Source organism: Erpetoichthys calabaricus, chromosome 4 (genome assembly GCF_900747795.2).
Source record: "Erpetoichthys calabaricus chromosome 4, fErpCal1.3, whole genome shotgun sequence".
Classification (NCBI taxonomy): Eukaryota; Metazoa; Chordata; class Cladistia; order Polypteriformes; family Polypteridae; genus Erpetoichthys; species Erpetoichthys calabaricus.
The window spans coordinates 23105920-23122604 of record NC_041397.2 but is presented as its reverse complement, the minus strand read 5'-3'; the positions used below and the strand labels follow the sequence as shown (position 1 = coordinate 23122604).

The 16685-nt window shown below is 41.8% G+C and overlaps 1 protein-coding gene across 2 annotated transcripts in view; it reads right to left on the bottom strand.

Annotated features, from left to right (window-relative positions):
• LOC114649885 (thrombospondin type-1 domain-containing protein 1) overlaps nucleotides 1-16685 on the bottom strand; it is a 51957-nt gene that overhangs the window by 28259 nt on the left and 7013 nt on the right. Inside the window, exon 2 of one of the 2 annotated variants that reach the window (XM_028799251.2) lies at nucleotides 9483-9700. The exons of the other annotated variant lie outside the window; for it this stretch is intronic. Coding sequence (XP_028655084.2) covers nucleotides 9483-9543 — 61 coding nt within the window. The 5' untranslated portion in view covers nucleotides 9544-9700. The remainder of the gene's footprint in view (nucleotides 1-9482; nucleotides 9701-16685) is intronic. 2 annotated transcript variants of the gene reach the window in all.

Sequence of the window (16685 nt, the reverse complement as noted above, 5' to 3'; positions counted from 1 at the left end):
GGCTGAGACTATCTGCAGTCTCCTTCCTTGGCCACCCTTCAATGCCACTGCTATTGCCCTGATTTTGCACAGCTCTGGCCATGTGACTTTATGCACTCTCATCTGCCTCATTCACCACCTGCACATGTCACTCTGTTGGCTGCTCGTTGCATCTCAGCTGGGATTAGAAGCAACAGCGTCTGCCTCACTTTCTTCAGCTTTGTGAGATGATCTCATTTATGATCGTTAAGAAGACTCCCCATTGGCCACATGTTCCGAGTAATGGACTTTAAGAATGCAGAAGCATTTCTGAAGTGCTTGCAGGTACAGTAAGTGTTCACTGTGTTACGGCAGTCAAATAAAAAACAAAACAGTCAGGACATTCGCACTGTGGACATGTGCTGCCTGTTTTGTTTTTGAAAACCAGCTGCCCATCTTCTTTCCCACACTGACAGCCCACCGGTATGGTGTTTTATGAAGGTGATTGGGAGATGTGTGCTTACTTCAGAAGCAAAACAAAAAAGATGCAATATTCCCAAAGACTGAGAAATAAACTCCAAAACAAAAGATAAACTACCGTATATACTCGCAGATAAGTTCTCCCGCGGATAAGTCGGGACTTGAATTTATCGTATAATTTCTGGTATTTTATAATGTTGGTCATATAAGTCGAATGAGGAAAACTTACACTATTGGTCCAAGAGATTATGATATGCTAACGCCCACCTGAGAGAGATGCTCCTTTATCGTAAGAGCATCCCTTATCTACGATGAAGCGTTCAACAAGAAGAAAATATGAAGCTCATTTTAAATTAAACGTCGTTGAAGTGGCGAAAGAAATTGGTAAACGCGCTGCTGCAACAAAATTCGATGCGTCTGAGAAACTAAAGCGAGATTGGAGGAGGCAAGAAGATGTAAAAAAAAAAAAATTAAGTGTCGTATTTTTGAACGGGCGTATAAGTCAGGGTCTGATTTTATGATGAATTTTTTGAGTTTCAAGACTTATACGTGAGTAAATACGGTATTCAGAGTACAAAGAATGTGTTTTCTAACCAGAGTACTTAACCCCGATTACAGAAGTCAACAGCAACAATTTATTTTCTTGTATAGCCCAAAATCACATGAGGAATGCCTCAATGGGCTTTATCAGGCATCATTTTTGACAGCCCCCCCAGATCTGACTCCCTAAGAAGACAAGAAAAAACTCCCAAAAGTTGTCCACCAAGAAAATCCTATTTATTAACCAAAGCCAACATATTGAAATGAAAACCAAATTGTTCAAGAAGACAACCAGTGAGAGATGCCACCTAGGAGAATTCTGAACAACGGTTGGGCAGGTGCTTCACCAGTCATAGCTTTTATGGGAGTGGTGGAATAGGGAAAAAGGCACAGGACATCTCATTAGAAGGCACTTGGGAGACTGTGAAGTCAGCTGGAAGAAGATTCTACGGTCTGATGAGAGCTAAACTGAGCTTTTTGCCCATCAGATGAAAATGCCATGTTTGAACATAGCCCATTATCAAAACCACCATCCCCAACATGAAGATATATAAAAATGACTAACGACCTCCTTACGGCAGCTGATTCTGGTTTAATCACTATTCTCATCCTCCTTGATCTGAGCGCAGCCTTTGACACTATTTGTCACACTACTCTTCTCAATAGATTATCTTCGATTGGCATTACCCACACTCCACTAGACTGGTTCAGATCCTACCTCTCAGGCCGCACTCAGTTTGTTCAGCTTAAAACTTTCACATCCCAACCCACCGCTGTTACTTCAGGTGGGCTCTGTCCTGGGGCCTCTCCTTTTCATTATTTACCTCCTTCCCCTTGGTAATATCTTTCGTAAATATAACATTAGCTTCCACTGTTATGCTGATGACACCCAGCTCTACCTCACTAGCAAACCTACTGCTTCCTTTCCACCCTCCTCACTTATTGATTGCATAGCAGAAATCAAATCCTTTTTTGTCTTCAAATGTTCTTAAATTAAATAGTGACAAAACTGAGGTTCTCCTCATTGGTACAAAATCAACATTTTCCAAAACTGATCACTTTTTATTTGTTATTGATAATTCCTCTGTCTCCCCTTCCTCACAGGTTAAGAGTCTGGATGTCATCCTTGACAGTACTTTATCAATAACATCTCCAGGACTCCATATTTCCACTTGTGTAACATTAATCGCATTTGCCCCTCTCTCACTCCCCACACCACTGCTATCCTTGTTCACAGCCTTGTCACTTCTCATCTCGATTATTGCAATTCCCTTTTCTTTGGTCTTTCTCGCAGATCTCTTTATAAGCTTCAACTGGTCCAGAATTCAGCTGCCCACATCATTACTAGAACCCCCTCTATTCACCATATCACTCCCGTCCTGCAGCAGCTTCATTGGCTTCCAGTTAAGTTCAGCATTCAATTCAAAATTATTCTGTTAACTTTTAAGGCTCTCCACAACCTCGCCCCTCCATATCTGTCTGACTTCCTCCATGTTGCCATTCCCTCCCGTACCCTTAGATCCTCTTCCTCCACCCACTTGACTGTCCCCTTCGTCCGTCTTACCACTATGGGGAGCACAGCATTCAGTTGCTCTGCTACCCAGCTCTGGAACTCACTACCATCTGAGCTTAGAAATATTGAATCATTTTCACTTTTCAAATCTAAACTTAAAACTCATTTGTTTAAGAATGCTTTTTCTCTTTGATTACAATTGCTCTGTCTGATTTTAATTTTTGTATTTTAGTTTTGTTTATAATCTGTGTTTTATCTATTGTTCAGTTCCTTGAGTGTTTAGAAAGGTGCCTACAAATAAATACAATGTATTATTATTATTAAAGTGAAAAGTGACAGCCAATCAGAAAATGCTACGTCAGTCAGATGTCTGACTGCATGAAGCCAATTAGCCCGCAAAGCGAAATACTTGAGGGATTTAAGGGGGCGAATCTGAGTTCAGAGGGTCAAAGGAAACGTCTTAACCTCTGACTGGGAAAGTGAGAAAGAAGCAGACATGGCCTAAAGTGAAGGTGAGCTAATGCTGGCTTTACTGCCCTTCTTATTTGTTGTGCCGTGTAGTTACAGTCAAGATGGCTAGAACAGAATCAGAAAGATTCAGAGAAAGATTTGACACATCCAAAATAGCATTGGCTACAGGATAGCAATCAAATCAGCAGAGCAATACTCACGTGCAAAGGATAAACCAAGTCACTGTTATTATTTTCAAAATTGAGCTTTTTAGTTTTTGGAGTTACTCATGATGTTATAAGGTAGTGGAGACGGCCAAATATGTCTTCATTCCGGTCACAGCATGATGGAAGAAGCTACAATCCGCATAGTATTTGACAAACTCCAAGACAAAAACCTAACAACTCCACTGACCAATGAGAAAAGGCCACCTACCAAAGAAAACAATGGATTATGATCACGTGATTTAAATGCTGTGACTGTGTGATTTAAATGGCAGGTGCTGTTGATTCGTGAAAAAAAACAAAACAATATTGGGTAAGTGAAGCTCAGGAAAATGAAATCTAGAGATTGTTAATTATAGGGGGGCATCATTTTCTCAATTTGCCAAAAACTTGAAAGATGAGACATACAAAGTTTTTCCATAGTTATTGAGAATACTTGAGGAGCTTAAAGAGGAAGCCTTAAGGAAGATTAATTTAAAAACGGTATTTTTGGTTTTTGTGTTGACAGCACAGAGGCTACAGATAAAGCCTCGATGTCTGGGAGTCGACCTGATGGTGTGGGAACTGCGAGTCTGTCTGTGTTGGTCAATGGACGTAAATTAGTATAAATGCACCTCAATGTGAAAGGGTTGACTTGTGGCGAGTCGGTGTGGCTGGCCAACCAACCTGTCGTATTTAATAATAAACTAGGGGGCTCTGCCCACTGCTCGCTTTGCTTGCCCACCCCCGGGTTTGCTTTACTGGATATACAATTTAAAGAGATTGTTATTTTTATGTGAATTGTTACTTATGAATTATTTTCACAATTACTTTAAAACTTTAGTAAAAACAATATTTGGAATGAACTTTTCTTCACAATCACATTGAATTTTGATTGCGTGTTTAGACTTACATCATGACAACGCAGCGTATAACTGCCTGTGAGTGAATATCGTTTCTTTCTCTCTAATAAATAGAATGACTTTCTCGAATGTTTGCCCATGCTCTTTCTTCTTCGCTTTGTCGTTGACGTGTCATCTAGAACGTATAAAATTATTGTCCTGATAAAATTTGTAAGAGCTGAGAGCGTAGGAAGTGTTTCTGACAAAAGCATTCACACAACTGAGGTTAGATGACCGTGGTCTTGTTTGAAAATAGTTGTAAGCAGGATGTGACCTGAAAGAATCTCATGTTAAAAGTCTCCATCTCATGGGACTTCATACCACACCAACGTTTTTGGAATCTTTCAATTCTCGCTGGAAACACGAATTAGACGATCTACAAGTCTCCAACTTAAAGTTTAATTCCAAACAATATATTCAATCTCTTTTCACTGTTTCGTTACTTTACCGAGTAATAATTTCTGTTAGTTTGCACTAATGTGATCTTTACTATTATTTTTTGAGACTTTCGGATTTTAGTACTTCCATTATCTCTAACCTGCTCTGCATGTGCATCGCGCCAACATTTCTGAATTCTTTACGACGTTCTACTTTGTCATCTATTCGTTGTCTTTTATTTCCGGCCCCGGGCAGGGCTAAATCTCTTTCTCGCGAGACGTATAAGTGTCTCTCCGAGAAAATCACGTCTCGTCTCCTTCCAAGATTTTTTTTATAATAGAGAAAAATAATAATTCTTCACATTTATATAGCACAGTTCTCACTCTCTAAAGTGAATGGGGAGACACTTCAGGCTTCAGTAATGTGCAGCACCCACCTGGGTGATGGGATGGAAGCCATTTTTGCACCAGTATGCTTACCACAAATTAGCTGTTAGGTGATGAAGTGGTTAGAGAGAGATAGCCAATTAGAGACAGGGGACGATTAAGGGTGCAGAAGGACCCACTTCCAAATATTTAATTCTTGCTGACTGGCATTGTGTTGCATGTCTACACCTCTCCTCAACATTTTCATATTTTCTGGTACTCTTACAGTTCTCAGTGGTCCAAACATGTCCTCCACAATACCAGTAGATTGAAATTTATGCTGGCACTTTCAAATAGTGTGACAAGAGTCACCAAGGCACCTTAAACCTGATGAAGTATCTTCCTTGCTCCTCTTCTACAGGGTGGCATGGTGGCGCAGTGTTAGTGTTTCTTCTTTGTAGTAAGGAGACCAGGGTTTGCCTCCTGGGTCCTCCTTACTTGGAGTTTGAATGTTCTGCCCGTGTTTGCATGGGTTTCCTCCCAAAGTCCAAAGACATGCAAGTTAGGTGAATTGGTGGTACTAAATTGACCATAGCGTGTGTGTGTATGAGGGTGTATGTGTGTGAAGGTGTGGGTGTTCGCCCTGTAATGGACTTGCACCTTGTCCAGGGTTTTTTCCTGTCTTGCGCCCTATGCTAACTGTCATAGACTCCAGCTCCCCCTCACAAACAGGTCATATAAGAACAGTTTAGAAAATTGACATAACATGACCTCTACTAGACTTTGATTCAAAGTACACCTGAATGGCTATCGGCCATGGCCACTGAAACTGCTTTTAGTATACAACATACCCCAATCGTATTCACTCGTCGCATCAGTTAATTTCATTTTCACATTTCAAACTAGTCCCGCGGTTCCCTCACATTACAATCTTAACTGTCATTCCCTTCTGTCATCGTCATTCTTATTCATATCTTTTCGTTCACAGATCAATTGTTTCATAAGTGCGAGATGAATGTCAGGTTATATAGCGTCTTGGTATGTGGAGTACAAGTTACAGGAGGTGATGCTGAAACTTTACAACACACTGGTGAGGCCTCATCTGGAGTTGTGTGAGCAGTTTTGGTCTCCAGGCTACAAAAAGGACATAATAGCACTAGAAAACAACGTCCAGAGAAGAGCGGCTAGGCTGAGTCCAGAGCTACAGGAGATGAATTATGAGGAAAGATAAAAGAGCTGAAGTTTGGGGAGTTGAGTGTGCAAATACAAAATTGTGTTTAGAGTTTTGGGAAATGGAGCTTAATTTCAAGAAGTGTGTCTACTGTAAGCAATCAAGGGAAACTGTAATACAGCATTTCTTGACCTTTTTGGAATTGTGACCCACATTTTTCCATGTAAAGTTTTTTCGCGATCCAATGAGGTACACCTTGGTTAAATTCAAGCACGATTCAAGAAGATAATTTTTTAAATTATGAAGGGAATTAGTCCAGTGGATCGAGACTTTTATTTTAAAATGAGTTCAATAAGAACTCAGGGACACAGCTGGAAACTTATTAAGGGTAAATCTCACACAAACAATTGGAAGTTTATCTTTACACAAAGAACAATAGACACTTGGAATAAGAGACCCAATAGTGTGGTAGACAGGAGGACTTTAGGGACTTTCAAAACTCGACTTGATGTTTTTTTAGAAGAAATAAGTGGATAGGGTCGGCACGGTGGCGCAGTGGGTAGCGCTGCTGCCTCGCAGTTAGGAGACCAGGGTTCGTTTCCTGGGTCCTCCCTGCATGGAGTTTGCATGTTCTCCCCGTGTCTGCGTGGGTTTCCTCCCACAGTCCAAAGATATGCAGGTTAGGTGCATTGGCGATCCTAAATTGTCCCTAATGTGTGCTTGGTGTGTGTGTGTGTGTGTGCCCTGCAGTGGGCTGGCACCCTGCCTGGGGTTTGTTCCTGCCTTGCGCCCTGTGTTGGCTGGGATTGGCTCCAGCAGACCCCCGTGACCCTGTAGTTAGGATATAGCAGGTTGGATAATGGATGGATTAATAAAATAACAGTGGGAGGTCGAGCTTTTAGTTACAGGGCCCCTAAACTGTGTAATGGTCTGCCTGCTACTATAAGAGATGCCCCTTCGGTCTCAGCTTTTAAATCCCGGCTGAAAGACTCACTACTTCAGTTTAGCATACCCTGACTAGAGCTGCTGATTAACTGTACAGACTGCATCTCTGTTGTTAGTCATTAGCATTAAAACATAAGTAACATGATAGTTATAATTTGTTACTAATCCTCACCTATTCTGTTTCTCTTCTCGGTACTCAAATGTGGCACTTGGTGCCACAGCCCACCTGCCAAGTTGTTTTGCCTGCCTAAGGTAAAGTCAGCCCTGATGGAGGATCGCAGGAATCGTGGGAAAGAGGGGTCCTTTCATTGGATTGGCTGGCCCAGTGCTGTCTCAGCTGTGGAATGGCCAATAGGGGGAGTCAGCTTGATGGATGAGGTCTCCAAGACTCTAAACAAATCCAAATCTTCTTATGTGATATCATCTACTGTTAAATTCTGCTCTGTACTTCTAAAATTTTTATTTCTATACTGTATTGAGGATTTGTTCTGTGTTTTGTATTGTATTGTATTGTATTGTATTGTATTGTATTGTATTATATTGACCCCCTTCTTTTGACACCCACTGCGCACCCAACCTACCTGGAAAGGGGTCTCTCCTTGCACTGCCTTTCCCAAGGTTTCTTCAATTTTTTTCCCTACAAGGTCTTTTTTGGGAGTTTTTCCTTGTCTTCTTAGAGAGTGAAGGCTGGGGGGCTGTCAAGAGGCAGGGCCTGTTAAAGCCCATTGCGGCACTTCTTGTGTGATTTTGGGCTATACAAAAATAAATTGTGGATAGGACTGGCGAGCATTGCTGGGCTGAATGGCCTGTTCTCGTTCAGATTGTTCTAAATGTAATATTCTGAGAGTAAAGCATAAAAAAAACTGGTGGATACTTTACCATTAGGGATAACGGCTTTACAATTTAATACTTCACAAACTCACTTCTCTAATCTGGCCTTCTCTTGGCCACATAACAACAACAACAATATTTATTTCTACATCACATTTTCATACAAATGATGTAGCTCAAAGTGCTTAACATGATGATGATAACTTAAGTCACTATCATCATGAAAATAAGTACAAGGATGAAATGGCTTCTTTGTCATTACATAAGATGTTGAGACAGATATAGAAGAGTCTGGTAGAGAGGTTTGTTCAGTGGTGCAAAAAGAATTGTTTTCATCTTAACATCAGTAAAACCAAGGAACTGGTGATTGACCTTTGCTGCACCAAAGAGCCTCTATGTCTGCTCACTATTCAACGAATGCATGTAAAGGTGGTCCACTCTTACAAGTATTTGGGGGTCCCCATCAGTGACCGGTTGGATTGGTCTCAGAACACAGAGGACCTATAGAACAAAGGGCAGAGCAGGCTCTTCATCCTTAGAAGACTGCATTTGGTGGTAATGACACCTTCACATCTTCTACAACTCTGAGATGGCCAGTGGGATTTTCTGTACTGTGGTGTGCTGGGCTGATAAAATCACTTCAAGAGAGGCCCACCGAATCAACAAGCTAATTAAAAGGGCAGACTCAGTTATGGGACACACTCAGGACTCCACTGGAGTTTGTAGAGAATAAAACAAAACTAAGTGACATTATGAACAATACTGCACATCCTCTCTCTGACATATCAACACTGGGGACTTTCAGCCAATGAATCATTCAGCAGAAGTGGGTCAAGAAACGCAACATGGGGGGTCTTCTAAACCAGCAGCAATATACCTGTATAGTGTCTCACTGGGACTGGGACTGCCAAGTTTGAAGTTTACTTTTCTTGCTTTATAGCCATTCTGGTGTGTGTCCAGACCGAACTGTGTGTGTGTGTATTTACTTACTTATTTATCTACCTATTTACATATTTGTTTATTTAAATTCTGTCTAATCTAAATATAATTCTATGAAGTGTTTTATAGGTGGGTCCCTTATCACTACTATTGTGCATTTTCTTTTTTCTGGTGGTCTATGGTGGTGCCACACACCACGGCCCCCCTGGCCTGATACGCCCCAAGAGTATCCTCCAATTGTGACACATTCCTGGACTGTAGAATACCCGGGGGCCTGGGTGGTCTTTTGACCAGGGAATCCCTGTAGATTTTTTTTCTCTTGCTTATCTACAGTTTCTTTTTCCTTTTCGTCCTCTCCATCCATGTGTCCATCAAACATATCTTTAGGGACTTAAAAACGAAAAATACTTGCCAATCCACGCTATGTACACATGTAATAATTTATTCGTGTCTCATATTTTTGGTATGTAATGTTTTAATTCTTCTGTTTATCCATTTCTGTTTTGTTTTTTCTTTCTTTGTCATCTTGTAAAGCACCTGGAACTACATCCTTTGCATGAAAATGTGCTGCTGTTGTTGACGTTGTTGTTGTAGTTGATGATGTTGTGTAGCTCTCCTCCATGCTAGGCAGGTAAAACAAACCACACTGGGCTGTCTGCTTACAAAGATTAAAAAAAAAAAGAACTCGCCTCACTTCTCTCTGCTGTGCTCCTGCCCTAACCCTGCAAGGGAAATCTCTGATCTGAAGCCACAAGTCTGTTTCTCCTCAAACTGCTCCAGCTGTGCCCCCCGTCTTTCCCAACTCACCACAGCCGTAGAGGATCACCCGCAGCAGTGCTGATCTGACATCCAGGAAGGTCTGCTGCATTCCGACTAAGACGTCTGGAGGTGCCGTCACACGTCATGCCCTTAAAGGCACCGCAGCTCCTCCGGGATGGTCCTGGCAGCGGAGTAGTCGGCTCAGATGAACGCACAGCATGTTACAACAGATGAATTGTTAACCTACACAATGGCCACTTGGATGCCTGTCAAAATAAAGTGTACAGAACAGAGGTGGTTAACGCACAGTTTGGGCTGATTCACTGACTGGGCTCAGGAAATTCACAATTCCTCACTGAAGGCCAGTGGAAGGCCTCTACTCGACACTCTGCCTTGCATTGGCATGCAATACGACAGCAAGTCGCCACTTACATTTTGGCACCTTTTATTTGTGTTATGTACCACCCTGAATTTATGTATAGTTTATGTTCTATTGCAGGGGTGTCCATCTCTGGTCCTGGTGGGCCGCAGTGGCTGCAGGTTTTCATTCTAACTATCTTCTTCATTAGTGAGTTGCCGTTTCTGCTGCTGATTAACTTGTTTTGCCTTAGTTTTAATTGACGTGACTCAGACCCCTTAGTTGTTTCTTTTTCTTTAATAAGCAGCCAAAAAACGAGACCCAAAAGAAGCTGCCACATGACCAGCTAACCTGAAAATAAAGAAAGGTGAAGGTCTCAGTCATATTGGACTGCTCAGGTCACCAAAACATCCTGACGGTGGTTTTAGGAAAAACAGAAAATCAACAGTCTGCCATGGCAGAATGAGAGCAGCAACATGTCCTGATATTCAATAATGGCTTTAATTAGCAGCAAGAATTGTCTTCTCATTAAGAAACTGGTTGGAGTGAAATTGACTGGAGTTTGAAATCCCAGTTTAGCTGGTCGTCTGTTGGCTTGTTTCAAATCTCATTTCTGTTTGACTGCCATTTAATGAAGAAACGAATCAATTCAGAGGACTGAATCCTTAAAAACAGGGCTATTAAAAATGAAAGGAAAAGGAGTTAATTAGCAGTGAAAACTGGTCAATGATTAGGAAAAGGGTTAGAATGAAAACCTGCAGCCATTGTGGAGGTGAGTGAGAATTGTGTTTCTCAATTTATTGAGCTTTGCTTTTTTTATTATTTGATTATATTTTGGAGACTCATTTATTAGGGATTGCCTTTAAAGCAACTTCTGTGCCTGTTTTTGTCACTTTCTTTGTATTTTTCTATTTTCATTAAATAAATCCTTGATTTATAAAGATTTTCTGTTCATACAAGCCAAAGGTTTACGGTCATCCCTTCTCTTGCGGAGTTATTCATATATGTTTGTAAATTTCTAGTTGTGTTGTCAGCCCCCCCCCCCCCACCATGTTTAAACCTGCTACAGCTGAACCCAGCAGGTAGGATTTGGGGCATGGTGGGCTAAGGTGAGGCTCTGCCGCACAGATCAGTGAAGATCTTGGCCTGCTTGAGTAACAGCTTTTGGATTCCTCACACCATTTTGCCTTTGTGGAAGACTCTGCATCATAACAATCTACTAATAAAAGGCGTGACTAAGCCAAACTGACACGTGGATTATGCAACACAAGTAACATGACATTTTTTCATGGAAATTTTTGATATCGTTTGCTGTTTTACCAAGTTGTTTACCATTGTGTGCCATTCTATCAAAACCTTTATTAATTTAACAATATTATAGCTAAAAATGCATGTGTTTTTCCTGTTGTTGGCATACAACTTGATGACCTCACATGCAGATTATGTGACACAGGCAACGGGAGATTTTTTGCATTGACGTTGTAAATTCTTTGTTGTGATCCACTGTATCAGAAACCTTGTTATCCCCATTCTCCATTAAAACATCCATCCATCCATCCATTGTCCAACCCGCTGAATCCAAACACAGGGTCACGGGGGTCTGCTGGAGCCAATCCCAGCCAACACAGGGCACAAGGCAGGAACCAATCCTGGGCAGGGTGCCAACCCACCGCAGGACACACACAAACACACCCACACACCAAGCACACACTAGGGCCAATTTAGAATCGCCAATCCACCTAACCTGCATGTCTTTGGACTGTGGGAGGAAATCGGAGCGCCCGGAGGAAACCCACGCAGACACGGGGAGAACATGCAAACTCCATGCAGAGAGGACCCGGGAATCAAACCCAGGTCCCCAGATCTCCCAACTGCGAGGCAGCAGCGCTACCCACTGCGCCACCGTGCCGCCCCATTAAAACATGAAATTGAAATTTCTGAGCTGGCAGACCTCCACAGCTCTGCTCTGCCAATCAGATCGACCATCGGACTGGGAAGGGGGTTTTGCCCCTTGCAGAATCGTCAATGACTGTCATAGCCGACCAACATCAGTTTCTGCAACCATCGTGAGACACTTCGTAAATCGTACACGACCCAAAAGCCAGCAACCCATACTTTAAGAAACTATGCACTACTTGACTAGTACAAGACCAAAATATATTTTACAAGACCAGAATAAACCCAGAACAAGACCACTACAAAGCCAGTATAAGACCAGTACAAGTACAAGGCCAATATATATTATACAAGACCAGTATAAGCCCAGTACAAGACCATTACAAGACCAGTATAAGACCAAAATATATTAAACAAGACCAGTATAAGCTCACTATAAGACCAATATAAAACCAGTGCAAGACCACTACAAGACCAGTATAAGACCAAAATATATTAAACAAGACCAGTATAAGCTCACTATAAGACCAATATAAAACCAGTGCAAGACCACTACAAGACCAGTATCAGTATAAGCCCAAACAAGACCATTATACAGTAAGCCCAGTACAAGGCCAGTATAAGACCAGTACAAGTATAAGAACAAAATATATCATATGAGACCAATATAAGCTCAGTACAAGACCACTACAAGTCTTGTTTAAGACCAGTGCAAGACGAGTACAAGACCAATAAACAGTATATTATACAAGACCAGTATAACACCAAAATATATTATATGAGACCAGTGTTATCCCATGACAAGACCAGTATAAAACCAGCATAAACTCCCTGCAAGATCAGTATAAGCCCAGTACAAGACCACTACAAGACCAGTATTAGTATAAGCCCCTACAAGACCAGTATAAGCCCAGTACAAGACCACTATGAGACCAGTATAAAACCAGTGCAAGACCACTACAAGACCAGGATCAGTATAAGACCAGTACAAGTACCAAAATTGTACGTAGCCATGAGAAGTATACCTCAGAACTGGGGGTGCCACACAGTACAGAAAGGCGCTATATAACGTAAGGACTGTTTCATTACTGACTAACAGATAGGCTGGGGGGACCCTGAACTGTTGAAGCCCTTAAAATAATCCCTTATAAGATTCCTCCATTTTCTACTTGGCTTATCCAGTTTAGGGTTGTGGGCAGCTGGCACCTTCCCTGGCAGCGCTGTGTGCCCAAGGCTCAGATTTACACAAGCAGACCTGATGTAGCAGAAATGCTGAATTAAAATGCAGCAACACAAAGGTCTGTACACATAATCATCTGTCGGCCAAACACGCTTTTAATTGGAGTAAATACATATAAATGGGAGAGGGGCGGTGGGCCGTGTTTCCAGTCCTCACACACAAACAGTGCCAATATTTGGTTTTAATTCTACGCTTTGCATGTTCAGCTCAAAAGATACGCCCAGCCAGTCCCATTGTTCAAGTCACTACACCCCGACTGTGATGTCATGCCAGTCTTTGGCTTCCCCTTGGCTCTGTTATTTCTGTAACACAATATGTCCAATTCTCATCCTGGAGGAAGCGGACTTAGCCACAATTCTCCAGGAATAAGGCACTCGATTGTTTCATTGTGCTTGTAGGAGAAGCAGGTTTCTTAAGATATTTTGGAATTATTTTTAGTCATCTTGTTTTAATTGTTAACAAACAGAATAAGAAAATATCCATCACACTTCACACGAGAAGTGACCAGTCACAGAATGTAAATCTAGGACATAAACCACGGTGCCACCACACTGGTCTTGAAATAGCAATACCCAAATTATTTATTTACTAGAAACATGTGGGCATGTAGTCCTATCACGATCAAAGGTCCAGATCCAGTAGTTCGTGAGTAGCAGCAGATTACCATGCCGAATGTGCTTAATTCACAGCGGGTGTCAGAGATGTTGCTCTTCTTCTTCCTATGACATAATCAGCTCCTGCAGTTTACATCACACTCAGCAGATGTTGATGCTCTTCTTTTTCTTACTGCCATGTCACCTCCTCAATCAGTTTACCTATGCAGTTTGCCACAGGAAAAACAGGAACCGCCATAATTTCATGGAGATCATCGCTTGCCACATTTTTTGCTTCACCAGCATGCCTCACATCAGAAGCTTTCAATTAAGATCAGACCAAGATCAAGGTTCTGGCCCCAGTGATTCTCACGTAATTGCATGACAGACAAAAACCTTAGCATTTTATTATTTATATATATACTTACAGTCATATGAAAAAATTTGGGAACCCCTCTCAGCCTGCATGATAATTGACTCTACTTTCAACAAAAAAGATAACAGTAGTATGTCTTTCATTTCCTAGGAACATCTGAGTACTGGGGTGTTTTCTGAACAAAGATTTTTAGTGAAGCAGTATTTAGTTGTATAAAATTAAATCAAATGTGAAAAACTGGCTGTGCAAAAATATGGGTCCCCTTGTAATGCTGCTGATTTGTATGCCTGTCACTGCTCAATGCTGATTACTTGCAACACCAAATTGGTTGGATTAGCTCGTTAAGCCTTGAACTTCATAGACAGGTGTGTCCAATCAGGAGATATAAATGTATTTAAGGTGGTCAATTACAAGTTGTGCTTCCCTTTGACTCTCCTCTGAAGAGTGACAGCATGGGATCCTCAAAGCAACTCTCCAAAGATCTGAAAACAAAGATTGTTCAGTCTCATGGTTTAGGGGAAGGCTACAAAAAGTTATCTCAGAGGTTTAAACCTCTGCTCCTTAGGGACAAGCTGACAGAGATGGGATTAGATTCATACCTAGTGGCATGGATCGTGGACTATCTTAAAGACAGACCTCAGTATGTGCATCTTGGGAACTACACGTCTGACATTGTGGTCAGCAACACAGGAGCGCCACAGGGGACTGTACTTTCTCTGGTCCTGTTCAGCCTACATACATCGGACTTCCAATACAACTCAGAGTCCTGCCACGTTCAAAAGTTCGCTGATGACACTGCTATCGTGGGCTGCATCAGGAATGGGCTGGAGGAGGAGTATAGGGACCTAATCAATGACTTTGTTAAATGGTGCGACTCAAACCACCTACACCTGAACACCAGCAAAACCAAAGAGCTGGTGGTGGATTTTAGGAGACCCAGACCCCTCATAGACCCAGTGATCATCAAAGGTGACTGTGTGCAGATGGTGCAGACCTATAAATATCTGGGAGTGCAGCTGGATGATAAATTAGACTGGACTGCCAATACTGATGTGCTGTGCAAGAAAGGACAGAGCGGTTATACTTCCTTAGAAGTCTGGCGTCCTTCAACATCTGCAATAAGATGTGGCGAGCGCCCTCTTCTACGCAGTGGTGTGCTGGGGAGGCAGCATTAAGAGGAAAGACGCCTCACGTCTGGACAAACTGGTGAGGAAGGCAAGCTCTATTGTTGGCATGGAGCTGGACAGTTTAACATCTGTGGCAGAGCGAAGGGCGCTCAGCAGGCTCCTATCAATTATGGAGAATCCACTGCATCCACTAAACAGGATCATCTCAGACAGAAGAGCAGCTTCAGCGACAGACTGCTGTCACTGTCCTGCTCCACAGACAGATTGAGGAGATCGTTCCTCCCCCAAACTATGCGACTCTTTAATTCCATCCAGGGGGGTAAACATTAACATTTAACATTATACATAGTTATTGTCTGTTTTTCACCTGCATTATTATCATTCTTTAATTTAATATTATTTATTGTATCAGTATGCTGCTGCTGAAGAATGTGAATTTCCCATTGGGATTAATAAAGTATCTATCTATCTATCTATCTATCTATCTATCTATCTATCTATCTATCTATCTATCTATCTATCTATCTATCTATCTAAACTGTCAGTTTCAACTGTAAGGAATGGAATCAGGAAATGGAAGGTCACAGACACAGTTGCTGTTAAACCCAGCAGGTCCGGCAGGCCAAGAAAAATACAGGAGCGACATAAGCACAGGATTGTCAGAATGGTTACAGACAACCCACAGATCACCTCCAAAGACCTGCAAGAGCATCTTGCTGCAGATGGTATCTGTACATTGTTCTACAATTCAGTGCAATTTGCACAAAGAACATCTGTATGGCAGGGTGATGAGACTTTCTGCACTCACGCCACAAACAGAGTCGCTTGTTGTATGCAAATGCTCATTTAGACAAGCCAGATTCATTTTGGAACAAAGTGCTTTGGACTGATGAGACAAAAATGGAGTTATTTGGTCAAAACAAAAAGCGCTTTGCATGGCAGAAGAAGAACACCGCATTCCAAGAAAAACACCTGCTATCTACTGTCAAATTTGGTGGAGGTTCCATCATGCTGTGGGGCTGTGTGGCTAGTTCAGGGACTGGGGCCCTTGTTAAAGTCGAGGGTCGGATGAATTCAACCCAATATCAACAAATTCTTCAGGATAATGTTCAAGCATCAGTCACAAAGTTGAAGTTACGCAGGAGCTGAATATTCCAACAAGACAATGACCCAAAACACAGTTTGAAATCTACAAAGGCATTCATGCAGAGGAAGAAGTACAATGTTCTGGAATGGCTGTCACAGTCCCCTGACTATGGGATGATTTGAAGCAGGCTGTCCATGCTCGGCAGCCATCAAATTTAACTGAACTGGAGAGATTTTGTATGGAAGAATGGTCAAAAATACCTCCATCCAGAATCCAGACACTCATCAAAGGCTATAGGAGGACAGCGTCTGGAGGCTGTTAGATTTACAAAAGGAGGCTCAACTAAGTATTGATGTCATATCTCTGTTGGGGTGCACAAATTTATGCACCTGTCTAATTTTGTTATGATGCATATTTTCTGTTAATCCAATAAACTTAATGTCACTGCTGAAATACTACTGTTTCCATAAGGCATGTCATATATTAAAAGGAAGTTACTACTTTGAAAGCTCAGCCAATGAGAAACAAAAATCCAAAGAATTAAGAGGGGTTCCCAAACTTTTTCATATGACTG